The sequence below is a fragment of the Lissotriton helveticus genome, chromosome 7 (assembly GCF_964261635.1).
Source record: "Lissotriton helveticus chromosome 7, aLisHel1.1, whole genome shotgun sequence".
Taxonomy (NCBI): Eukaryota; Metazoa; Chordata; class Amphibia; order Caudata; family Salamandridae; genus Lissotriton; species Lissotriton helveticus.
The window spans coordinates 1,187,635,266-1,187,662,714 of NC_136068.1; the positions used below are offsets into that span (position 1 = coordinate 1,187,635,266).

General features: G+C 44.5%; 1 protein-coding gene and 1 long non-coding RNA gene across 3 annotated transcripts in view; one reads left to right on the forward strand and one right to left on the reverse strand.

Annotated features, from left to right (window-relative positions):
• SMURF2 (SMAD specific E3 ubiquitin protein ligase 2) overlaps nt 1–27,449 on the forward strand; it is a 1,185,768-nt gene that overhangs the window by 996,526 nt on the left and 161,793 nt on the right. For both annotated transcript variants that reach the window (XM_078654335.1, XM_078654336.1), the window contains one exon: nt 18,684–18,862. In XM_078654335.1, coding sequence (XP_078510461.1) covers nt 18,684–18,862 — 179 coding nt within the window. The remainder of the gene's footprint in view (nt 1–18,683; nt 18,863–27,449) is intronic.
• Nucleotides 828–16,522, reverse strand: LOC144767292 (uncharacterized). Its single transcript, XR_013598135.1, has 3 exons — nt 16,345–16,522; nt 13,616–13,716; nt 828–2,799 (listed from the first exon to the last, which is right to left on the reverse strand). It is a non-coding gene; the product is annotated as an uncharacterized LOC144767292 (long non-coding RNA).

The window sequence follows — 27,449 nt, forward strand, 5'->3', positions numbered from 1 at the left end:
GTGGGCTCCAAAAAAGGTCGGGCTGTTCACAAACGGACCATTTCACGGTGGGTTGTTCTGTGCATCAAAGCATGTTACTCCTTGTCTAAGAAGGAGCCTCATGTGTGGCTGCTTGGCCATTCGACCAGGGCAACTGCAGCCACTACTGCCTTGGGACGCGGCGTTCCCTTGCAGGACATTTATCAGGCAGCAAGTGGGCCTCGCTGCACACATTTACAAAGCACTACTCCCTTGACAGTCAGGTCCGAAGAGACTGCTTCTTTGGCCGTTCTGTGCTCCGTGATTTTTTTTGGTGTAATCCTGTTCGCAGACCCACCTCCGGGGTTGGTATTACTGGGGTATCTATTCTAAGGTAAGGAATCTATTGCTAACATTTCTCTTTCAGATGCACAAGTTACTACTTGAGTAACAATATATCTGTAAGAGACATTAGTTAGTGATAGATTCCTTACCGCCCCACCCATCCTCCCCGTTCTGCGGACTGATTACTAGGGTTAAGGTCATCCCTTTCAGGACCCTAGTTGTATGCACCAATGGTAGATCTCCTCTCCAAGTAGAATTTTTTTCCAGTCAGACATTACTTTATCATCGCAAGTAACATTAAGTTGTTCTCAGTGTAATGTATATTTCTTTCTTTAAAGAAGAAAATGCATGTGTTGATTCCTATTGCATTCTCTATGTTGGTATACAACGATACCACTTCCATTGTAATGAGCGTGTACATTTTTTGCCACAGTATTCCCTGTAGGCATCTCAAAAGATCGCTAGTATCTTTAATATAAGAATTCAGACTCAAGTCAAATGGCATCAGGAAATGATCAATATTGTTTTTTGTCCAGCCATATTTTATTGGGTTTAGGACATAAACAATATGCATCGATCATAAGCAGTACATATATTACATACAGTAATCATCTGCAGGCTTGTGTAGGGTAACATTCCTAACTAACAGAACGTCCCCCCCTTGAGTTGCAGTTGAGTAAGTATTAGTAATCTCTGTGTGAGCTCGGGATTCTGTGGGTCAGGATTCCTATTCCAATGCGCATCACAGTGCTGCCCAGAGTCCCACGTCCCATCTGCGTTCTCATTCTCCTCCCCCTTTGTTCTAGTGCCGCTGGCTGTGGAGTGCTTGCCCTGCTATCAGGGTCTTGCATGCTGGCTATCAGCTCACTCACTAGTCCTTCCCAAGCTCTGGCCCTGTCCATCGTAAGTATCCCCCTGCTGGCTTCCCTGAGCAGTATCCTGCCTCCCGCCCCATCCCATTTCTCCAGTTCTTTTGTCCATGAAACAATCCTGGCTCTCCTGGCGCCTTCCAGTTTCTGGCTATCTCTCTTTTAGCCAACACATATGCCAGGTCTTGGAACTTTTCTGTTGTTCTATTCTTGGACGTATGGGGGAACCACCCTAGCAGGAAATGCTCTGGAGTGTGCGGGAGCTCCTCATCAATGAGGTCACCTATCACTTGGCCTGTCTCTCCCCAAAAGGGTTGTATCACTGGACAGCTCCAGAACATGTGGAGTATGTGAGCCTCCCTCTCCCCACAGTGTGGACACACTGCTGCATCCATGCCAAAGTATCTTCTGATACGTAATGGGGTGAGGTACTCTCTATGCAGGACATGAAAATGGATCAGTTTATAACGCGCATTTCTGGAGGCCTTTGGGGTGCGCTTCAGAATTCTACTCCACTCTATCCCCGGTATCTGTTTACTCATGTCCTCCTCCCATTGTAATTGCAAGTGGATGTTGCATGTCCTGTCGCATTGCCTTGTATAGGCAAGACTCTGTCTTAATTCTCCCAGCGGATGACGTCACAGGAAGTGATCAATATAGTTGGCGATAGGTTAAAAAAATGATAGTTTAGCCGATATAATCGTTCGACCTGGTGGTTTTTGTGGGTCTTTGGTAAGAAATATATTGTAGCTGTTATGGGGAATTCTGTCGTTAAGTATTTGTGTTAGGCTTCATCTATTAGATTTTCTGATAGCCACTCAGTAAGTTTACTATCTAAATCTATTTTTAATTTGGCCTTCGGATTGGCTTTAAGTGTTTGGTAGCATTTAATGTTGCTTAATTGGCAAAGTGCCTCCTTTATGTAATCATTTTGATCCCAAATAATGTTGTTTCCGCCTTTGTCGGCCATCTTAATTACAATTTGTTTGTCCAGGGTTAGGTTGAACAAAGCCTCTCTCTCCTTTTTAATGAGGTTATCCGAATATCTTATTTTTATAAGTTTATATATGCCCTGGATTACAGCTTCGTGGAAGATATCTATTTTGTTTCACGGTGTCAACTGGGGATAAAACAGTGATTTGGATTTTTTTCCACTTCAGCCTGCACCCATTTCTGAAGAAGCAATTTCCAAGGTGACATTGTCGCCATCCTCTGCCACATCGAGGTTTATCAGTGTCAATAAATTGTCTGATTCTTTCACTGTGAGAGTAGAAGTGGGTGCTTCTATAATCTTTTTATGGTCTTTAATTTCTTTGTTTTCTGCGAATGTTTTTGCCAATTTAATTTTCCTCACATATTTAAGTATGTCGAGCCTAGTCTGTGCCATATATGTCCATCTGTTTAGTTGGGCAAAAGTTTATCCCGTGTTTCAATAATGATATTTCTGCTTCTGTCGTTTCTCTTTTGGATAGGTTTACTATTACTAGTTCTTCCATGGGATCTAGAATGTTTTCTTCAGGCGCATGCTTTTCGTAGTTGTCCTAATTTTTTCTGTGGTGCAGTTTGCTCCTTCTGCCTTGTCTTGTTGCTTTCTGCGGTCCCTCTGGCATCCTCTTCCTCTGTATCCCTGTTGGGTATGAAAAAAACAATTAGAGGGAGGTAGAGTACAGGGGTAGGATTCTTACTCCACGGGCACTGTTACATAAACAAAAGGAATCCTACTCACAGTGAGAAGGGAAGGGTGTCTACCACAAGTGTGGGGACACACAGTGTTTTGTAAAATACCCCTCACACACCAACAGGCCCCTTGGTGTCATGCTTCATCATCGGGGTCTTCGCACCCCTCTAACTGGATGCGGTGTGCTGCAACCTACGACTACGCGGGAGAACTAAAGGTTGGACTATGTGTGGTGTGTGTGATGCAAGTGGTAGGTGTATTTAAATGTGAGTGGTGGGGTATGGTGAAGGTTTAAAAAGTACCTGGCTCGTGGGTGTATAGGAAAAAACTTTATTCACCACCCCGGGCTGGTACTATTAAAAGAAGTGCAGAGTGAGGTAGCTAACTGTCGTGACTATGGACAGTACCTCTGGTGTGCGTCAACATGTTTCGGAGCGTGTGCTCCTTCTTCAGGACGGGGGACACAACTTCCCCACCTTACTCACGTATTTCTATAAATTGTGTAAATAACCAAAAAGTGCGAGACTATATACAGTGACTTAATACTAAAATAAAGGCTATAATGTGCCTACAGCGGTTTGTGACCATGCATTTGCATGACCTACAAAGAGGAAAAAGAAAATTAATATGGTTACCCTTAGTAGGGTGGCTCATACAGGTGCAGTCATCTGGAGCACCACATGGCATATTGGCCCTGTAAAGGAAAAAGACAGACAAAACACAACATAGATGAACACACAAAAAGTTTGTTTGAAGACTGTTGGTCATACTCATTGTGAAAAGATGTCTTGCTCCATGAGCATTCTGGGACGTCTGGGGTTGATTGCTATTTTTGCAATCTAAAGGGACAAAGGATCGTTTTCAGTTTTTTACTCACTTTTTTGGATGGGAAATGGTGTTTCTGTTAACCAATACTCACAGACTCAGGACAAGTTTGCCTCCGTGCTACCCCATACGCTGCTCCGCTGGTATTAACTAGGGATGGCTGCCGCGCGCTATTTATGCTACTATTCCTTGAATGGTTCTGTAGTCATAGGCTAATTGTCGGACATGCCTAATGCCCATACATGAGTAATCCGTTCAATTAGTAGACACACCATATATGGTATGTCCGGTGATGCGGATAGCGTAGGAGAGATGCCAGGTGTGGCTGTCAAGGATTAGAGGACGCATGCGCGAAAGATCTGTGGCTTGCGCATGCGTGCGGTAGCTGGGGTTTACAGTGTTCTTGTCGTTGGAGGACGCATGCGCGAAAGATCCGTGGCTTGCGCATGCGTGCGGTAGCTGGAGTTTACAGCGTTCTTGTCGTTTTGAAAGCGCATGCGCGTTTGTAAGATGTCCCCATTCTGGAGCTGCATGCCGCGCTGTGTATTTCAAAAGGCACGCGTATTGGAATAATTCTACCAAGTGTGGTTTGGCAGTGGTGTATTTCAAAACGACCGTTATAAGAACTTGAGTAGCGATGTGAGGGCCTACAACTCGCTCTTATTTGGTAATACTATTTACAATTGGTTAAGGTTTAAAACAGCTGGACGAGAACCAAGGAGTTAAGGTGGCATGTCAGTCGGCCGCTTGGTTATTGCTAGGGGCCTATTAATTATATGGGTCGATGAATTACTGTGGGGGCTTTGTAATTAACTGGTCAGTTGGCCCCAGGGGACATCATCGTTCAGACCATCGGTATGAGTGCCCAGACGGAACACCCACCGTTGTTCTTTCTGGAAAAGACCCGTTTCGGATGGCAAGTGTTCGATCACAGTCCATTTTAGATCGTTCACACAGTGCTGTTTCTCCAGATAGTGTGTTGCCATTTTTGTTGTGGACTTCTTGCAGCGGACATTGCTTTTGTGTTCACCCATTCTTGTTTTTACAGGCCTCGTGGTCATGCCCACGTATTCCAAACCACATGGACATGTGATCATGTACACCACATTTTTGGTATTGCAATTTGTGAATTGTCGTTGTTCCCAAGTCGTACCATTTCTGAATGTTAAGGTGTTGCTTTTCTGCGTGAGATGACAGCTGCTGCAATTTCCACAAGGGAAATGTCCCTGTATTCCAATTGTGGTCTGTCTGGATGTGGTACTAGGTTTGGGTCTGGTGTGCACCAATAGGTCTTTGAGGTTCCTACCTCGGCGGTGTGCATGCATTGGTTTGTCCAGATTAAGACTGCCACAATTCAATATCCTCCAATGTTTGTTTATAATTTTGGAAACCTCATTTGATATTGTGGAGTAAGTGGTGACACATATAGGTCTTTTTTTGTCATCAGGGGTCGGTAGTTTGTCCTCCAGGAGTGCTCCCCTATGATTGTTCTTGGCCCTTTTCATAGCTTTTTCAATGATTTTTGGGGGATATTGTCTCTGTAACAGTTTCGTTTTTAGATCACCGGCTTGTGATTTAAATTCGGTCAGTTCAGTACAGTTGCGTCTCAACCTTAAGAATTGTCCGTATGGCAAATTCTCCCTCAGATGCCTAGGATGAAAACTATCATACCTCAATAAGCAATTCCTCGCTGTAGGTTTGAAATGTGTGGTGCTCTTGAGTCTATCCCCTTCTGCATAGATATTGAGGTCGAGAAACACCATGGCCTGGTTAGAGATCGTACTTGTAAATTTCAGATACGCATTTTGATTGTTTACAAATTTACAAAGTCAATGGCCGTGTCTGTTTCCCCCTCCCAGATGATGAAGACGTCGTCAATATACCTTTTCCAGGTATTAATGTGGGTTCTGTATGGGTTATCTGTATGTAGTATCCTGTTTTGCTCTAGATGGTGGACATATAATCCAGCCAGACTAGGAGCAAAAGTACTGCCCATACTGGTGCCGTGGGTCTGTAAGTATATTGTCTTGTCATATTGGAAAAAATTGTGTTGTAGTGCCAGGGAGATGCATTCAAGAACTAAGCCTCGCGGTGTTTGGTATTTCCATTGATTGGTGAACAGTACTTCCTCAATTATTTGGAGTGTCTCATCATGTGGTAGGCTAGTATATCGACTTTCCACGTCTAGGCCCAACATGAGTTGCTTCGTGGGATCAAAACTTTTATCCTCCAATAATTGTAGGACTGATTTCGTATCCTTTAAGTAGGTGTCCGTGGATTGTACCAGTGGGCGTAGGAAGGCATTCGCAAATTTAGAAAGTGTCTCAAGGATGGAGCCGATCCCTGATACTATGGGTCTCCCAGGTGGGTTGTTGATGTTTTTATGGATCTTTGGAATGCAGTAAAAGTATGGGATTCGTGGTGAGGGTTGTTGTAAAAATTCTGCTTCTTTTTTGCTTAGCCAATTGTGGGCTAGACCCTCCTCTACCATACCTCCAATCCTGTTGCGTAACTTTTCTGTAGGATCCTCCAAAAGGACCCTGTAATTCCGTGTATCTGACAGTAGCCGTGTGCATTCTGTATTGTATGCTTCTAAGGTTTGTAGGACAACGGCTCCGCCTTTACCTGCCGGTTTTATGATTAACTCCTTGTTGTTAGACAGCTCTCTGATTGCTCTTTGTTCCTCGCCACTGGTGTTGTGATAGATGTTGTCGTCCCTCAGGTTCAATTTGTTAACTTCAGTGATGACCGCTTTCTCAAAGGTTAACAATTCAATTGGCATAGAAGAGTCTGGCGGGGTAAAGGTTGACTTCAGTTTCAGGCCGGTGTCAGTGTTATCCGTGGTTGGTGGTTTATCTTGGAAAAAGGCTTGTAATTTCAGCTTGCGTGTGAATTCCTGGAGTTCTATATTCAGTTTGAAGACATCTGGTTTCTGAGTAGGCACGAAACCTAGTCCTTTGTTTAACACATTCCGTTGTGTGTCTGTCAGAGGCCAAGGTGTGAGGTTGACTACAAGGTCCCTCTCTTGCTTGTCGACGGCTGGTTTGGGAGGGATCCGGTCATGCTCCTGGTGGTTCGTGAGTTCGCTTGGTCTTGATCCTCCCATACAACGTTGTTGCCTTTCCGGTTCCTTCCACGTGTTGTGGGGCGCGTGCCTAAAAAAGGTTGTTGTTGGCCATATTACCCCTCATTATAGTCAGGGTTCCATTGTTGGTAGTTCTGTCCACCAGATTGAGGTCCATATTGGAAAGGGTTGAATTGAGGTGGGCCCATGTATTGTTGTGGGTATTGTTGGGGTTGGGGTTGATAACCTCTCCATCCTCGTTGTCTGGGGAACTGCAGTCTCCTCTGTCTCCATCCTCCTCTCCATGGTCTGGATCCTTTATTGCCACTGGAATTGGAAGCTGTGGATCCATTGTCCGAAATATCGCTATCAGCATCACTATTGGAATATTTTGGGACATAGTCGGGTTTGGTGTAGTAGGGGTATGCACTCTCTGGTGTGAATTTAGCTTTGTCTTTAGTTAGTTTATTAGACTTGCTTTGTTTCAGGGTGAATTCAAAGTCCGTCATTTGTTGATTCAATTCGTCCAGTCTTATTTTTAAATCCGCGGGGGATATGTATGTGTTTAACTGTACTTCTATTTTGTTAATCTCAATTTTCAGCTCCTGGGTGATCCTTGCTGCTGTTTTAATTATTAGGACTAGCCAGTCTCTTGAGCAGTGCCAGGATATAAGTGACCACTCTTTTTTGAAAATCAAATCATTTTGGAAAATAAGCGGTTCGTTCTTACCTATTAATCCTGGTGGCGCCATTTTATTCCGTAAATATTCCTTCATGAATAGACCGTGAAGGGCTGCCTTTATTTGGTTTCGTCTGAGATTCATTAGTTCATTCCAGTCATTGATGTTTGGACCGGTTTCTGGATTGCTCAGGCCTTCAAATGGGTTGAGGTCTCTGAGGATTCTATCGATTTCATCGTCCCCAAACGTGAGGCCGTGTTTGTCCTCCATCGTGTGTTGACCACTGGCTTCTTATCTATAGTGTGTGTCACTATGTGTGTGTATGTTGTGTGGGGAACTCCCGCAGCTCTGCGCTGCCTAGATACGAAAAAAACAATTGGAGGGAGGTAGAGTACAGGGGTAGGATTCTTACTCCTACTCTTCTATGCCAATTGAATTGTTAACCTTTGAGAAAGCTGTCATCACTGAAGTTAACAAATTGAACCTGAGGGACGACAACATCTATCACAACACCAGTGGCGAGGAACAAAGAGCAATCAGAGAGCTGTCTAACAACAAGGAGTTAATCATAAAACCGGCAGATAAAGGCGGAGCCATTGTCCTACAAACCTTAGAAGCATACAATACAGAATGCACAAGGCTACTGTCAGATACACGGAATTACAGGGTCCTTTTGGAGGATCCTACAGAAAAGTTACGCATCAGGATTGGAGGTATGGTAGAGGAGGGTCTAGCCCACAATTGGCTAAGCAAAAAAGAAGCAGAATTTTTACAACAACCCTCACCACGAATCCCATACTTTTACTGCATTCCAAAGATCCATAAAAACATCAACAACCCACCTGGGAGACCCATAGTATCAGGGATCGGCTCCATCCTTGAGCCACTTTCTAAATTTGCGAATGCCTTCCTACGCCCACTGGTACAATCCACGGACACCTACTTAAAGGATACGAAATCAGTCCTACAATTATTGGAGGATAAAAGTTTTGATCCCACGAAGCAACTCATGTTGGGCCTAGACGTGGAAAGTTTATATACTAGCCTACCACATGATGAGACACTCCAAATAATTGAGGAAGTACTGTTCACCAATCAATGGAAATACCAAACACCGCGAGGCTTAGTTCTTGAATGCATCTCCCTGGCACTACAACACAATTTTTTCCAGTATGACAAGACAATATACTTACAGACCCACGGCACCAGTATGGGCAGTACTTTTGCTCCTAGTCTGGCTGGATTATATGTCCACCATCTAGAGCAAAACAGGATACTACATACAGATAACCCATACAGAACCCACATTAATACCTGGAAAAGGTATATTGACGACGTCTTCATCATCTGGGACGGGGAAACAGACACGGCCATTGACTTTGTAAATTGGCTAAACAATCAAAATGCGTATCTGAAATTTACAAGTACGATCTCTAACCAGGCCATGGTGTTTCTCGACCTCAGTATCTATGCAGAAGGGGATAGACTCAAGAGCACCACACATTTCAAACCTACAGCGAGGAATTGCTTATTGAGGTATGATAGTTTTCATCCTAGGCATCTGAGGGGGAATTTGCCATACGGACAATTCTTAAGGTTGAGACGCAACTGTACTGAACTGACCGAATTTAAATCACAAGCCGGTGATCTAAAAACGAAACTGTTACAGAGACAATATCCCCCAAAAATCATTGAAAAAGCTATGAAAAGGGCCAAGAACAATCATAGGGGAGCACTCCTGGAGGACAAGCTACCGACCCCTGATGACAAAAAAAGACCTATATGTGTCACCACTTACTCCACAATATCAAATGAGGTTTTCAAAATTATAAACAAACATTGGAGGATATTGAATTGTGGCAGTCTTAATCTGGACAAACCAATGCATGCACACCGCCGAGGTAGGAACCTCATAGACCTATTGGTGCACACCAGACCCAAACCTAGTACCACATCCAGACAGACCACAATTGGAATACAGGGACATTTCCCTTGTGGAAATTGCAGCAGCTGTCATCTCACGCAGAAAAGCAACACCTTAACATTCAGAAATGGTACGACTTGGGAACAACGACAATTCACAAATTGCAATACCAAAAATGTGGTGTACATGATCACATGTCCATGTGGTTTGGAATACGTGGGCATGACCACGAGGCCTGTAAAAACAAGAATGGGTGAACACAAAAGCAATGTCCGCTGCAAGAAGTCCACAACAAAAATGGCAACACACTATCTGGAGAAACAGCACTGTGTGAACGATCTAAAATGGACTGTGATCGAACACTTGCCATCCGAAACGGGTCTTTTCCAGAAAGAACAACGGTGGGTGTTCCGTCTGGGCACTCATACCGATGGTCTGAATGATGATGTCCCCTGGGGCCAACTGACCAGTTAATTACAAAGCCCCCACAGTAATTCATCGACCCATATAATTAATAGGCCCCTAGCAATAACCAAGCGGCCGACTGACATGCCACCTTAACTCCTTGGTTCTCGTCCAGCTGTTTTAAACCTTAACCAATTGTAAATAGTATTACCAAATAAGAGCGCGTTGTAGGCCCTCACATCGCTTCTCAAGTTCTTATAACGATCGTTTTGAAATACACCACTGCCAAACCACACTTGGTAGAATTATTCCAATACGTGTGCCTTTTGAAATACACAGCGCGGCATGCAGCTCCAGAATGGGGACACCTTACAAACGCGCATGCGCTTTCAAAACGACAAGCACGCTGTAAACCCCAGCTACCGCACGCATGCGCAAGCCACAGATCTTTTGCGCATGCGTCCTCTAATCCTTGACAGCCACACCTGGCATCTCTCCTACGCTATCCGCATCACCGGACATACCATATATGGTGTGTCTACTAATTGAACGGATTACCCATGTATGGGCATTAGGCATGTCCGACAATTAGCCTATGACTACAGAACCATTCAAGGAATAGTAGCATAAATAGCGCGCGGCAGCCATCCCTAGTTAATACCAGCGGAGCAGCGTATGGGGTAGCACGGAGGCGAACTTGTCCCGAGTCTGTGAGTATTGGTTAACAGAAACACCATTTCCCATCCAAAAAAGTGAGTAAAAAACTGAAAACGATCCTTTGTCCCTTTAGATTGCAAAAATAGCAATCAACCCCAGACGTCCCAGAATGCTCATGAAGCAAGACATCTTTTCACAATGAGTATGACCAACAGTCTTCAAACAAACTTTTTGTGTGTTCATCTATGTTGTGTTTTGTCTGTCTTTTTCCTTTACAGGGCCAATATGCCATGTGGTGCTCCAGGTGACTGCACCTGTATGAGCCACCCTACTAAGGGTAACCATATTAATTTTCATTTTCTTTTTCCTCTTTGTAGGTCATGCAAATGCATGGTCACAAACCGCTGTAGGCACATTATAGCCTTTATTTTAGTATTAAGTCACTGTATATAGTCTCGCACTTTTTGGTTATTTACACAATTTATAGAAATACATGAGTAAGGTGGGGAAGTTGTGCCCCCATCCTGAAGAAGGAGCACACACTCCGAAACATGTTGACGCACACCAGAGGTACTGTCCATAGTCACGACAGTTAGCTACCTCACTCTGCACTTCTTTTAATAGTACCAGCCCGGGGTTGTGAATAAAGTTTTTTCCTATACAACCATGAGCCAGGTACTTTTTAAACCTTCACCATACCCCACCACTCACATTTAAATACCCCTACCACTTGCATCACACATACCACACATAGTCCAACCTTTAGTGCTCCCGCGTAGTCGTAGGTCGCAGCACGCCGCATCCCGTTAGAGGGGTGCGATGACCCCGATGATGAAGCATGACACCAAGGGGCCTGTTGGTGTGTGAGGGGTATTTTACAAAACACTGTGTCCCCACACTTGTGGTAGACACCCTTCCCTTCTCACTGTGAGTAGGATCCCTGTTGGGTATTTCTGTCCTGTTCCCACTGTTGTTGTTGCAAAACGAGTCGCATGTCCCATAAAAAAGTGCGTTTTACTGTTTCCCCAGCTACATCAAGTGTTGGAGTATTTTTTTGTGGACTTGCAGTTATGTGCTACCCACGCATCGCAATCCACAAGAGCACTCCAACACACATATTGCATAATCCGTTTTGCACGTAAGGAGCTTTCTAATGGTAGTGGGCTGGTCTCTGAATGATGTTTTGCAGGTTGTCTTGTATGCACCAAACCTACATGCATGACAGATAGTGTATTTTACGAACCCCTTCCTTTGTGTTAACCAGTTAGGGACTGTTTTGACTTCAGGGCTGCTACTGACTAGGGCATCACTCATGGAGCTTGCCTTTCTAAAAGTGATGCTTGGATTTCTAAGTAAATTACCTCCTAGTACTGTATGTGTGTGTGTGTGTGTGTGTATATACAAATCTTCTAGCACCCAATATGGGTGCTGGCTGTCGAGCCGGCAGACCCCACTAGGGGCGTGAAGTCCCGGGAGCTCACTGTAAAATAATGGCTAGCTCCCACGGCACCCAGTATGAGTGCTCGCTTGGGCACTGGAAAGGGCTACAGGGGTCTTGGGTCTCTCACTGTGGCTCCAAAGTAAATATACAGTGTGGGTGTTCTAAGTGGGACTGGGACACCCATAAAAAAAAGAATAAATAAGTGGCAGCAGTCGCTTATTTATTATTCACTGCCCCAAGTAAGGAGTGCCCCATAATGTCCTGCAATTGCTTTTTATTTCTATTTGGATCCTGGTGGTGCCCCTAGACGTGGCAGGGGCACCACCAAGCTTTTTGTAATGTTATTGCAGGCTACAGGGATCACAGCAGCCCCTCAACAACTTAAACAAGCATTTGCAATGCAATAGGTCTCGCATTTACGAGAGTTTGAGCTATTGGCATTGAAAATGACAATGCCTTTTATGTATGTGTTTTAAAAACTTGCAAGCGGTCGTCAACACTCACTTTTCTATTTATAGTCTTTGCTTACGAGAACCAAGGCTGGCAGTAAATGCGCCTCGTTTGCTGCCAGACTTGCTTGTCCTAAGCAAGGACTACAAGTACAAAGTGCTTATTTACGCACCACTTTCAGCTTTTCAAAACACATAAATAAAAGGTATTGTCATTTACAATGCCAATAGCTCAAACTCTCGCAAATGCGATACCTATTGCATTGCAAATGCTTGTTTACATTACCGCTGACAGCCCTGCCCGATGCACTGAGGTGATCATGGATGGTAATTTTGCATGGGGCGGCTACTAATATAATCTTGTCTGATGCCGTCACTATTACAACACTAATAATATCAGTAGCTCTGAATGATTTTCATTGATCATAAGGAGCTCTCATTACAGAACAGGTTGGAGACCTGTGTGCTAAGGCATGCAGTTGTGGAGTATGTATCATGAGTGGTGACAGTGGCGGCCGGCATGTCTTGCAGGTGATGGGGCGTGCGGGTCGCGTGGGGGTTATGAGAGGAGGTGCGTGGGGGGTGTGCAGATTAAAAAAATATATATTAAAAAATAAAATAAACGTACCTTGCCGCTGGGTCCCGCGTCTCTACTCCTGCTTTCCTCGTGGAACTCGAGGAACAAGAAGCTGGCCCGACTGACCAATCACAACGCTGCAATGCAGCTTTGTAATTGGTTTTGAGTGTCCTGGTTCGATGCTCAACCAGTAAATAGGGACCTAGGCTTGTTTTCTTCGTAGGATGTAATGCAGCCTGCATGGAGAACGGGGAAAGTGGGCATGACTGGTTTGGGCGGCCTGTGAGGGCCAAACAAACAGTCATTGCACACTTGGAGTATGGGGAGGAGTGGTTTGCCCACTCCTGAGGTATTGTCATTTTATGCTTCTTCTTCGCACTGCTTAAAAGCAGTGGGGTGATGCTGCTCCGCCATAGCGGGGGAGTCGCCACTGAGTGGGAAAACGAGGGTTCGAACATCTGTTCACCTAATGAAGATGGCAAAGAGATGTCTATGAGCAAAGCTGACTCTCCCCGGAGGATGTAGGTACAGGGGAACATAGGAGCAACTCTCCAAAAGTCAACAAGCACAAGACCCTGTTGTTTCTTTTCCACCTCACTCCATATTACTGAGCTGAACTGCCCACCAAAGTTCTAGTGCTGTTCCTGTCCAAGACAAAGTTAGCAATACCCTTTGCATGTACCTGGTCCTCATGTGAGTGCCCTGATCAGCTCTGGACCCTCATCAACTGGACCAGCACTTACCTGAGGCTGCTGTGCTATGATGCTGTCCTTGCGTACCGGAGGCAGCACACTCATCCTCCACGAGCTGGATGGGGTTGGCTCACATGCAAAATCTCCTGCACCTAGAAGAGAGGAGTAAAGATAAGAGAGTGAATTAAAGTGTGTCCTACTTGGTGGAATCGGAGTCAGGCCTGGTGCCCATCCAAAGGATGGAAGGCATGGGGATCTCAAGACCTGTCAGATGACCCAGGTAGCGAGGATGGAGTATAAATGCTGTGCTGTATCTGGGATGGGTGCTGCATTTTCCTAAAAGTGCATTTCTCAAGAGCCCAATGGGCGTACTTCATTCTTCTGTTCAAGTACTACTCCAAGAACAGACACACAATTCACTACTTAGAGTGGCAGATTTTGGAAAGGAGTTGCACATCCGACGAGCCACCAGTGCTCCCCAAGCATGAATGCAGCCCCAGCCCTGGCACAGGCTCAAGGACCCCGGGTGCACAGATGGAGTCTCACTCCTGGCAAAGATGTAAGCGCCCTGCACACTTTTTTTTTTTTGAAGAGTTTTATATAGCGCGAACTAGACCCGAACTGAATCCGGTATCAGAGCGCTTTACATAGCACCAGTTACGTTACATGAGGGCACACATTCATTTTAGGCACGGGTAGATTAAGTGATTTGCCCAGAATCACAGGAGGTTTTTGGCGTCGTTACCGAGACTCGAACCCAGATCCCCAGGTCCGAGGTCGAGCGCCCTAGCCGTTAGGCCATGCTGGCTTATTCCTGGCAGAGGCTCAGGGACCAGTGGACATTGTGCACATTGCACCACTTTGGACTATTCACTTCAGAGGACTCTGGACCTACTGGCAGCTTCATTGGTTGAAAGGAGACTCCCCTTCTTGGACAGCCGGGGGGAGTCTGAACAAGCCTTTCCCCCGCGCACAGATTAGAGTGCTCGCTCCAGACAGCCTCAGCGCCCCAACCCTGGTCTTTATTGACACCCTGCAGTTAGCACCACGTCACGCTGGAGGGAGTCTCACTCCTGGACGGGGACAGTGGCCCGCCCAACGAGCATTGCTGGGGTCCCTCTGCTCTCTAGGGCCCAGGTAGCCCTCTGTGGAGTTTTACGAGGAAAGGATATGTTGCATCAGAAGGTCTGTATGTTAAGGCCCCGAGAGCGCATACATGTAGAGCACGTACACGTGGGCGGAACAGCTGGGCCAGGTAGAAACATCTGCAGACTCAGGGAGCTGGAAACTATTCCTATCTCTGTGAATCACCGCGAGCCAGACATGAGGAAATCACGGGCAGGGCCAGGGACGAGCTCCGGACATCTCCAAGCGGAGTGCATCTTGGCATCAAACGGGATTCAAGCAGGCGACCAACGTCTGAGCGGCTCCTGCTGCACAAAGCGCCCAGGGCTGGGATCAGAGCCAGGAGGCGCCCCAGCGCAGCACTGCTTTGAGATGTGATAGGACCGTGAATTGAGTTGCCCCTTACTAAGAGAGTGTTGCTCCTGTGCCATGGTGTGTCAGTCAGGCGGTGTCCAGTGCTGCAACAAGAGGTGCCAGAGGGACGAGACACTGGCCTAGTTATCAATAGTGCAGCAAGAGCAGTTGCACCAAGGTCGAGCGGTCTGAGAGGCACACAGCACTCCAGTTTATTCTGTTTTGACAAAGTAGTCTGCGGAGAGGTGCTCATTTTCCGTGCTTGCAGTGGGGCCCACAGCACCTTTGCTGAGTCACGAGGAGAGACCCTCTGCCAAATGAAAGAGGAGCTCTACGGCGACGACTGGGGCCTGTGTTGAGGCAGGAGATGCTCTTTCCTGTGTGGAGTCCGCTTCGTGCTTAGGAAGCAGGGGGCAAATTTCACTGCGCAGGTGAAAAGTCACCAAAAGTAACAAAGTAGCATTCAGCGCTGCACTATGCCATGGTGCAATAGTGTGCGCGCGGCGCTATGAAGCCTCAAAGTGCACCAGAAAACAGGAAGAGAGCGAAGTGCCCCATCCATGTGGACAGGGTGCTGTCCTCTCTCGCCCTTTCACACAACGGAACAGAACAACTTCGGTTGCTGCCTTGAGTAAAATAACAGTACACTTTCCCCGCAGTGTCTAGAAATGAGGTGCACCCTGCGTGGTGGGAAGGAAAGTCCTTGGAGCTCCAATACTGAGGGGGCTCCTACCCCCCTTGTGATAAGCCAGCATGGTCACACGGAAGTTTGCGGGCTCTCTGGGGTTAGTGGTACTGGGGGACACGGAGTAGGGATGAGCGCCAGACTTCTGGAGTAAGCTGTGGTTCAGGGGACCCCCCATTCCCCCAACAACTGAGAGCGGCTGAAATGGCCCTTCTGCAACCACAGAAGAATTGAAGGCAGAATTAAAAGATGGAGCACAAGAAATGGCACGGGAGGTGCACAAGAGAAGGGGACAGAACAGAAAGGGGAGGAGGTTTAAAAGGCTGGCTCAACTGCACAGGGAAAGAAAATTAGTATGAAAGAAGGGTAGAGTAACCGGATGAAAGGAGGGCTGGGAGGTCCGCTGCTTCGAAGGGGCTATGTGAGGAGAACCGCGTCTTGCGGGTAACTGTAAACATTAAGCCTCCAAGCAGAAAACTGAGAATGGGGGCGGAGAGTAAGAAAGACAGAAGAAAATAAGCACCAAAGGTGGGCTGTAGGAAAGAAGGGGAAGAAAGACAGGAGACTAGAGCAGAACCGCGAGTTGATACAAGAGATAGGTTCACCTGGGACTTACCTTTCTGCCAAGAAACAGAACAGGATCCTCTGCCCACAGCACAGGATGAGAGGAAAGTGTAGCAGAGGAGGCGGGGTGGGGGGCTGAGGGGTAGGAGGAGAAGAGGGTGTTGAAGGAGGGAGGAGAGATGGGATGAAAGAGGACCCAGCCCTGCTGCCTCTGGTTACATGCTGGCGCTGGGAAGCTCCTGCTCTCACGGCATAGGGCGCGAGCCCACTCACCCCATCCCCCGCGGAGCACTCGTTAGTGCCCAGGAAGCGGCCGCGCAGAACACGCAGCAAGGGCACAGGGGGTCAGTCAGTGCGCTTGGCTCCCAAGCTACGCACTGAGAGATGCTGAAAAAAAATCAGTGAAACTCCCTGAAAAAATCAAAGTACAACCTTTAAGTTAAAAGCGATTTAAGAAATTATCTTTCGTAAAAGAGGGTGTTATAAACTTTAGTTTATGGAATATTAACCAGTCATTGACTAAACACTCCAGTTGAGTCCAAAATGTATGGAATGAGAACAATTGGATGGAGTGATCGAAACACATTTTGTTTAAAAGCCCCACCAGACGTATGCTAGGGGCGTCCCTATAAATCATCAAATATAAACATTTAAATGGGAAAATTAAATGAATAAGTGTGGCGAAATTTAACGAGCATCGCGGCACCGACGCTTTTACTTTTAATGTTAAAAGTAAAGCGCTGGTACTGCGAAGATACCCAAAGTAAAGAAATAGCAAACAAAAATCTATTTCTTTACTTTTGCTATAATCGCAGCACCCGAGTTTTACTTTTAACGTTAGAAGTAAAGCTCGGGTGCCGCGATGATACCAAAAGTAATGAAATAGCAAAAAAAATCAATTTTTTTACTTTTGCTATAATCGCGGCACCCCAGGTCATAGTATTTTGGGGTTCCCTTGTTATCAAAACACATCCCTCCTCAACTACAGCAGCCTTTTAACTGCTTTGGATCGGGAAGCTTCTCATAAGACCTTCTCTCTTCCGGTCTCTCTGTTTAGGGTGGGACCTCAACTTACCTGTGATGGAGCATTAACCAAACTTATAGAGCTAAACTCTGAATTATCTATGTAAGATTTATTTCCGCTAGAATGTCATTGAAATGCTGACCCTGGCTCTGCACATGAACACTGTGCCAATGTTATTTCGCCTGTGAAGAATGAATTAGTGAGGCACGCAGTGAACATTGTGATGATGGGCAATTGTGTACACAAGAGAGGCATCCTACTGCAACTTCAGGTGCTTGTGGTAGCATCAGCTAGAGCCGGAAGCAGTTATGTGACACCACACAAAGCCCTCTGAAATGGGGACGCAACTACAGTACTCTTCCCTAAATTTTAGATTGCACGTGGAGCTCTTGATATGGCAGCCATTTCCTTGAGATTTAAAGCATTAATCATATCACCTCAGACTGCCTGGGATACCTTCAAGGCAGACGGAGTAGAGTATTTTGGAGCTATGGAGTATTCTGGTTGGTGAAAGACATTGATATTTTAGTTGGTGATAACATCCAACTTTAGGCTAGTACAGTTTAAAATATTACACATTTTGCTTGGGTGAAATTTCATGCCATTAACTGGATACTCATGGTAGACAGTCTCAAAGGAAGCAGTAAAGAGGAGTACCTTGATTTATAACCTCTGCTATTGCCCTATGGTCCTGAGATTGTAGAAGAATTTTGAGAAGAAAAAAATTCCAGTGATCACGTTTTTTTTACTTATCAGCTAAAACTTTTATATGACATAGAAAGATGTTGACTTGTGTTTGGCTGTTGCCTGTAGGGACAACACAGAAATGGGGTACCACAGTGATACCAGCAGAGTTGATTTTATACTTGGCTGTAGAAGAATGTCTACTATCAGATTGGCGGTCCAAAGAAAAAATAGGATGACTACATCTCTTGGGACTCTGGTAACTCTACTGTGAGGTCACCTGCAATTGACGAATTGTAATGCAAAATATATGAAAATTTGGTTTGTACAAGGGCTGTTTTCTCCACGCAACTATATGTATACTTGCATAAACCAAACAAATGAGTGTAAAAAAAGGTGGAAGGGGGACACATGCAATCTTCAGATTAGTTTAACAAGCGGTACTGTATAAAGTAATTGAAATGTGCTCATGTGTTTATCCTTCGGTGTATTCGTTTATTAATGTGTTTTAGTTTGTGTGAAAATTACCATTTGAGGTTTATTTCTTGCCTTTACATAGTTGTTCTGCAGATTGCCCGTCAGAATCAAGTTAGCCTTGTTTGTAGGTATTGCCTTTAATTGCAAATCAAACAACTTTCTAAATCAGCCCTCACAATTAATCCGCTCTTTTATTCCTATTCTAGGAACATCTTTCATATTTTCATTTTGTTGGACGAATCATGGGGATGGCAGTGTTTCATGGACATTATATAGATGGCGGCTTTACTCTACCTTTCTACAAACAGTTGCTGGGCAAGCCGATCACCTTGGATGACATGGAATCCGTTGATCCAGATCTTCATAACAGTTTAGTCTGGATACTGTATGTACCATTTAATATAAATCGGACCGTGTGCCCCACATTTATCTAGTGGTTATTCTTGGGTATCCTTGTTCAGTATTTTATGATATAAATCAAAGTAACATAATTTGTAATTTTTTAAATATATCCCATTCTGGCAGAAGCCAGAAATTACTGACATACCCATAAACGAAAGGGCGGCAAGGTGCAGCAAAAGTTATGCATTATTATGTAACAAGGGCACAAAGTGAAAAGGGTTTTAGGCACAAGATCTCTGGTATTAGTTGATCATTGTAGGAATGCAGATGGATAGATAGATTAAAAGGAATATACCATTTATAGAATACTAACGTGGAGAAGGAAAAATAGTCAAGATATCATTATACGTTTCCAGCCCCTCAGGTAAGAAATAACTTGGGCATGTTTGTAAAGTAGCCTATTAACTAAATTATTGAACAAACTGAATGATTAACTAAATTATTGAACAAACTGAAATGTGGTCTGATCCTAGCTTCCTCGATCAACAAATACTTGGTTTATTTGCAAAAAAAGGAGCACTTAGAAATTGGTTACATGTCAGTATTAATAACTGTGTAAAGCATGTGAACATTTGTAACTAAATCCTAGATTTATTAGATTGAACTTGTCTAGGCTTACTTGTTTCACTGCACAAAGTTTAAGTAAGTTGGTTAAGAATGATGGTTGTCTTCAAGTGTGTGGTAGAAATATGTGAGAAGAATATATAAACAGTAAGGTAAAAATGCAAAAGTCTAGTGGTTTAAATTCAGATTAAAACACAAATGTACGTACTGCAAACAATTTTATGAATAGAGCTGGTGTCTGGTTTGACCTAATGGGTTCAGGTGAACAAGTGAAGAAACCATGAAAAATACGAGTTTTCCAAATGAGACATTCCTTTCAGGTATCTCACACTGCTAAGGAATGGAAAAAAGAAGTGGTGTGAAACAAGTATTTGTATCGGTGTCCAGTCGGAAACTGATTGGACTTCTTTCCTGTATGGTGCATCTTAACATCTAGGAACTGTATACGTCTTAAAAAAAAATATATGGGGTTTATTCTTCAGTTATATCGCGGTTTTTTAAATTTTCTTTTTTTACCCAATGTTTTAATTTATGATTGCCTGGATTGGAATTATTTTCTAATACTTAAATATACGGTTTTATATTGTAATGCATGCTACTGGAATCCGCTTTAGAGTGATTGAGAAATGGAAACAGGATACACAACAGCCTCAATGAGTTAAGGATATTTACGTTTCTGAATGATCTGTGCTAGCAGGAGTGGTGAGATTTAAAAAATCAAAACGTTAGCTACCAACGTTGTCTATTAGAAGCCCACTTGTCAGTCTTATGCCTCTAGCTGAGCTGCAGTCAAGAGTGTAGAACAAGGAGATTAAAGAAAGGATGGAACAGAGGAATATCAGGATGACTGAGGACTGGAGGTCAAGAGGTAAGTGGCTAAAACTTAAACAGAAGGCAATCAACCTTAGATGATTACTGGCCAAATGTCTTGTCTTCCCAGTGTGGTGTGGAGGATAAAGTAGAATAGTATGGATGATTTGATGGATTGGAAGGACCAAGAGGAAAGGCTAGGTTTTGTATCGTGAAGGTTTTAAGTTTTCACATGCTTTGCATTATTCTACCAACTAGTCTATTTTAGAACTTTCCCTATTCAACCTTTTTTTTTCCTTTTGGACAAAGGTAGGCAGTACCCACAATTCGGCCCCCGCCCCCACACCTACCTATGACATTAAACATAAGCAGACAGCACCTCAGTACGTGGTTTTCATCATCAGATTATTTTTTAATCCATTGGATTTGGAACTAATGCAGAGGGCTCCAGCTTGACAATAGTTGAGAAAGAACATGGAGTTGGTTCGAAGCATAGTACAAAGAGGAAACAACAAGACAGCATACTTTTAAGAAAGGTAAAAAGCAATTCAGGGGAGAGAGTGTTTTTCTGTTGGATTTTCACCATGTGGGGTCAGAGAATGCTTTGCCGAGGGGTGGTAGTTATCCTTAGACCTCTCATTTAGATTTTGCCCCAATTGTCACCAGAAACTAACACAAAAGGCAACCCACAAGGTGTAGGAAAGTGGGTTTCTATTGCAGTACCCCTCCCCCCAACACACACACACACACACACCCACCCACACACACACACACACTTTACCTAACTCTGATTCATCTTTGACTGAGTGTGCACTGGGTTCCTGCTAACCAGGTTCCCAGTGCCTGTGTTCTTTTAAAAAACTGTACCATTGTTTCCACAATTGGCACACCTCTGGTTCACATGCAAGTCACTTGTAAAAGGTACCAGTAGTACCAAGGGCCTTGTGACCAGAGAGGGTCTCTACGGGCTGCAGCATGTATTGTGCCACCCTAAGAGACCCCTCATCAAACACATGCACACTGCTCCTGCAGCCTGCGAGGCTTAGTGCAGATAAAAGTGAAGACTCGACATGGCACACATCCCTGTGTGCCATGCCTACCAGCACTGCAACAGGCATAGGTAAGTCACCCTTACAGCCCCAATGCAGGGTCACTATAACTCATGTGAGATCAAAACTGCATGAACAGATATGCCTCTGTAGTGTCTAAGTCCATTCTTAGACATTATAAGTGCACAGTGAAGCCATACTGAGTATATGAGCTGGGAGCTTGTCACTACAGGTTCAACAGCTCCATGATGGCTTCACCGTATTCCAAGATGTTTGGTCCCAAACATCTCAGATTAATGAACGAATGTCAGTATTGGATTCTTTAATAAATACATTCAGAGGGCACCTCAGAGGTGCCCCCTGAAAACTTACCAACCATCTAATGTGTGCCTGACTGGTCTGCACCAGCCTGTCACTTCTTGACCTGTTTCTGTCCCCCGGAGGTGGATCTTTTGCTCTTGTGGTTCAGAAAAAAAGCTTGCTCTGGGTGGAGGTGCTTCAAACCGCAAGCAGGAACAGCATAGAAAGGTGGTGAACCTCAAAGGCTTCCTGTCCTTTGTTATGCTGACCAGGACCTCTCCAGCTAGTGCAGATGCCTGCCCCCTCCTACTGACCAAGCCCCACTTTTGGCTGCAAGCTCAGCGGTAAAATTAGCAATCAAGAGAGGTGTGTTCTCTCTCAGCCAGGACCCACCCCTAAGGTGTCCTAAACTGAAGTGACCACCTCCTTTGAAAATCCTCCATATTGGTTTGGAAGATTCTAGCCAATAGGGTTACGGGTATGCCCCCTCCCCAGAGGAATTGTGTAGTCACCCTAAAGATAAGTAGCCCATTTGCTACTACCTTCTAACCCCTGTAACGCCCCTAAATTGAGTATTTAAGGGCACTCCTAAACATTAATCCTCAGTTACTGACAACCTACAAAGAAGAGCCGTGGAGCAGCGAAGAGGATGTTTTAGAGGAGACTGAGGAGGCGCAGGGATCCGATGCAGAGGGTGCAGCATCAGTTGACTTGAAAAAAACAGAGATTTGCCATAAAAAGGAACCAAACTAACATGTGCTATCTCCAAAGAAGTGTGTGCCTACAGTGCCTCATGGTTAAGGTGGATCCAAACTGAACATTTGGGATGTTTTAACCCTAAAACAGTCTTTGCTGTCATAATAGTCTGCTGTACACTGCAAACCAAAGAGTTCCTGGGTTTTAAGCAAAAGATACCAGTGGTGACAAAACGTCACACTCCACCTCAACTCTGAAAGGGGATCAGCATGGAAGAAAGCAAGAACAACAAAAGAGGAAGTATGTTCCAGTGCCAAATAGACAGAATGGCTCAGTGATCAATGCCAGATAATTGACATTGACCGGAAAAAGAGTCACTTCGAAGCCAAAATTGCTGCTTTACCGTAGAAAAAGCAGTTTAACGATATCTTGAAGGAGTGAAATATTCCCCTTAAATCCTTGAAAAATAGATCTAGGTAAGAGGGCTACATAGATATGGAACCCCTAGTAACACCTAAGCTGCAAGAGGAGTTTTACAAAGAGTATGATCAACTTAGGGCACAAGGAGGACTTAAATGGGAAGGAAGGCACATGGTAGAATCAAGAGGCGGACTCTCCTGATGAGGAAATTGACGTCTACCCAACAAGGCCATCACTCGTAGGTGACCTACCATAATACAACACAGGGGTTATAAGAGGAGCACACACAGGCAGGCACAGCTTGAGTTGAATCTGGCAGGGGCATGCCTCCTATCAGAGGCACTTCTACCATAACAGAAGAAGAGCAAATTACTAACCATGCTTCCTAGCATTATAGCTCAGGGCAAAGAAGTTTTTAGGGAAGCAACTTCCTCAAAAGCAGTCATTCCAAAGATGGAAAATAAATACAAGCCTTTAAGCCATAAATGCAATATATATGATGAGGAATGCAACGGCTGTCTCAATAATGGTGTCAACAGGAAGGCATACATCCCAGTGTGCATAAGGTCGCAAACGGAAAATGAGATCAAAAGCATGGAGGCAGTAGGCCGAATGGTGTAGAGCAGCCACCCAGTTGCTAATTCAAATGCCCTGCATGGCAGATGTAGCCATCAGCATTGGGAAACATTGAAGATCTCATCCAGCATCTGCCAGAGCAAAACAGAAAGAGGTGCAAAAGCAGTAATATGCGAGTGTAAAATATTGCTGACACATGCTTCAAGTCCTCCATGGATGCTGCTTACACAACCAGCAGGCAGATGTACACCACACTAAGGTGACAGGCCTGGCTCAGGGTCTTGGGTTTGAAGCCCGAAGTTCAGGCATGTTATATGTTATGTTATATCCTTTTGTATAGCGCACAAATCACCGTGAGGCATCTCAGCGCTTTACTCAGAACCCTACCCAAGGGAGGAAGACGAAGCAAAAGAGAGAGAATCCTTTAGTACAGGAAAGCCTTCAGATGTTTCCTAAAGGTTTGATAGGATGAAATTTCTCGGATGGAAATAGGGAGGCTGTTCCAATATTTTGGAGCTAGGTAGGAGAAGGCCTTGCCTCCTAACCTGTGGCGTCTAATTCGGGGTGCATGTAACAGTAGTTGTGAACTAGATCTCAGTTGCCGGCTAGGTATATATTTCACTAGCTTGCTCTGCAAGTATTTTGGGCCTCGCCCCTGGCGGGCATTGAAAGTCAGACAGCAGACTTTAAAGATGGATCTTTGCTTTACAGGCAGCCAGTGCAGCTTTCTCAGCAGTGGCATCGTAGATGATCTAGCAGGCATGTTCAAGACCAGCCTGGCTGCTGTATTTTGGATCACCTGTAATTTTTTGAGAGATGTTGGCCCAGCTTCTGCTAAAAGGGCATTACCGCAATCCAAACGGCTGATAACCATGGCCTGGGTCAAAGTTCGGCGATGCTCTAATGGGATAAAGTGTCAGTACTGCTATACTAGTTGACTAATTTCATGCACAACGACTTCAAACTGTTGCTGCACAAAGACAAACAAATGTCGGATTTAATCTTTTTATTTTTATATATTTCAACTCTATTTGTGTTGTTATTTACACAAAAGGAAACTTTTTCAAAATTTAACATAACAGGGGGAGAGGAAAGTGATATAAAGGTTGTTTTATATAAACGTGGTGTGTAGACGTGGAAAGACCAAAGTGAAAAAAACGTCAGTTACACAGACTCATTTAAACATCAGCATTCATTCCGTGAAAAACCATTCAGACACTTCTTGCTCACTAGAACAGCCATACAAGTAGGGTGGGGAAGTGAAGAGGACCAGTGTGGGGATACCCTCATCTAAACATAAAAAATACTATTTATTGTCGTGAATAGAGGGGTATTAAAACGTTGCTGTAATAGTTTTACCAATCACAACACATAATGTGAAAACAGGCCATCACACAATTTTTTCAAAAGCAAAAGAACTCTTTACACGTAGGAATGATACAATGATAGGCCTGGACAAACAACAGGTGGTCGACGCGTTTCGAAGCCCCTTAATTGCGGAGCTTCTCTTCAGGACCTTGAGGAGTAACTCCTGTAAAATGACACAAAAATATATTTCTTACTAACCTAACTCCTGAGTTAAACCTTCAACTTCAAAACAGATCAGCAAAACTTTCTGAAATTACCTCATCTTCTTTCCATGAAATTAGATGTTCAAGCTTAAAATCCGCAGTTTTTGCAAAATAAAGTGAAATCCCAATGTCTTATGTACCGAAGGGCCAAGCGTGGACTGTTGATAAAAAATAGAAAACCGTCTATTGAGGCTCATGGTTCAGGTTGGAGCATGCCTGAGCGAGCGCAGTCACAAGAGGGCTTTATTTATGGATTAAACCCTTACCTAGAACACGTGGCTCATCCTTCCGACACTCTCATGTGTTGGTTATTTCAGGAATGTATTAATTAGATCAGCATTCGTGTTGGAATCCAATCCTGCCAAATAGAAAACGAGTCCTTTGTATCATGTATTCCGATCACGAAAAATGCTCCATAAACAGTTTGAAGGGAGAATGTAAATAAACATGATTTTCTTTATGCGGGTCCGCTAGTGATTCAGAAGTGGGAGGGAGGGACCACAAACTGCCATGGGGGCCGCATCTAAGCTCCCTGCGTGTGATCTAGCTCACCTTGTTCGGTAACGGGTCTCCTCTCCGTGGCGCGGCGTCTGTCAATGGACCGTCGCGCTGCGATATGCGTCAATACCGGGATGTGGTATATGACGTGCAAGATACCCTGCGGTTTCATGGGAATTGTAGTTCCCATGGATTGATGTACGGTAGGACCTTCTCCGTGAGGTATCAATTAGAACTCCTATATCCATAAAAAATGGCACTGTGGTTTCCGAAACAAGACAAGGATGGAAAGGGGTATTCAATGAGATTTTAGCGGGTGAAAGCCATGTTGAGCTTGAGAGCATAGCGAGATGAGTTGGAAGAGCCCTCTAGTGGTGGAAATATTTAGAGGTGATATAATTCAGACATTCAGTCCTGTGACTGCCGAGTTGTATTTGAGAATGAGAAGTGCTTCCCGAGATGATAGTTTGGCCTCCAGGTCACCTCCTCTTGGATCAGGGTCCACCTTGGAGATGACTGTCCATTTTAAGTCATTTTCAGTGTGGAAGTGGTCAATCCAATGTTGCACCAATGGTGCAGTGAGGACAGTTCTCTTGATTCGCGATCTATGTTGGTTTATTCGCTGTCTGACTTCTTGGCTCGTTTTGCCTATATAGAGCCTATTGCATGGGCATATTATCCCATAAATTACATATTTCGTCTTACAATTCGAAAACCTGGAGTGTTTCCAACTGATGCCATTATGCTGGAAAAGATCTCCTTCCATTGTGAGAGAACAAGAGACGCATGTGCCACATTGGTGGTGGCCTGTAATTGGTGGAAGGTTCAAATAGTCTCTGAGAGAATGTGGTTTCTGTTTTGGCATTGCTGCTCTAATTATGTGGTTGGCCACACTTCTATCCTTTTTAAAGGCGAATAGCGGTGCTTCTGCCAATCGTACATCTAAATCTTTTACCAAATGCCAATTTTTTCCAATTTCCTTCTTGAGCCAGTTTGACGTTGGGCAAAATGTGGAACTACAATTCCCATGAAACCGCAGGGTATCTTGCACGTCATATACCACATCCCGGTATTGACGCATATCGCAGCGCGACGGTCCATTGACAGACGCCGCGCCACGGAGAGGAGACCCGTTCCCGAACAAGGTGAGCTAGATCACACGCAGGGAGCTTAGATGCGGCCCCCCATGGCAGTTTGTGGTCCCTCCCTCCCACTTCTGAATCACTAGCGGACCCGCATAAAGGAAATCATGTTTATTTACATTCTCCCTTCAAACTGTTTATGGAGCATTTTTCGTGATCGGAATACATGATACAAAGGACTCCGTTTTCTATTTGGCAGGATTGGATTCCAACACGAATGCTGATCTAATTAATACATTCCTGAAATAACCAACACATGAGAGTGTCGGAAGGATGAGCCACGTGTTCTAGGTAAGGGTTTAATCCATAAATAAAGCCCTCTTGTGACTGCGCTCGCTCAGGCATGCTCCAACCTGAACCATGAGCCTCAATAGACTGTTTTCTATTTTTCTATCAACAGTCCACGCTTGGCCCTTCGGTACATAAGACATTGGGATTTCACTTTATTTTGCAAAAACTGCGGATTTTAAGCTTGAACATCTAATTTCATGGAAAGAAGATGAGATAATTTCAGAAAGTTTTGCTGATCTGTTTTGAAGTTGAAGGTTTAACTCAGGAGTTAGGTTAGTAAGAAATATATTTTTGTGTCATTTTACAGGAGTTACTCCTCAAGGTCCTGAAGAGAAGCTCCGCAATTAAGGGGCTTCGAAACGCATCGACCACCTGTTGTTTGTCCAGGCCTATCATTGTATCATTCCTACGTGTAAAGAGTTCTTTTGCTTTTGAGAAAAAAATTGTGTGATGGCCTGTTTTCACATTATGTGTTGTGATTGGTAAAACTATTACAGCAACGTTTTAATACCCCTCTATTCACGACAATAAATAGTATTTTTTATGTTTAGATGAGGGTATCCCCACACTGGTCCTCTTCACTTCCCCACCCTACTTGTATGGCTGTTCTAGTGAGCAAGAAGTGTCTGAATGGTTTTTCACGGAATGAATGC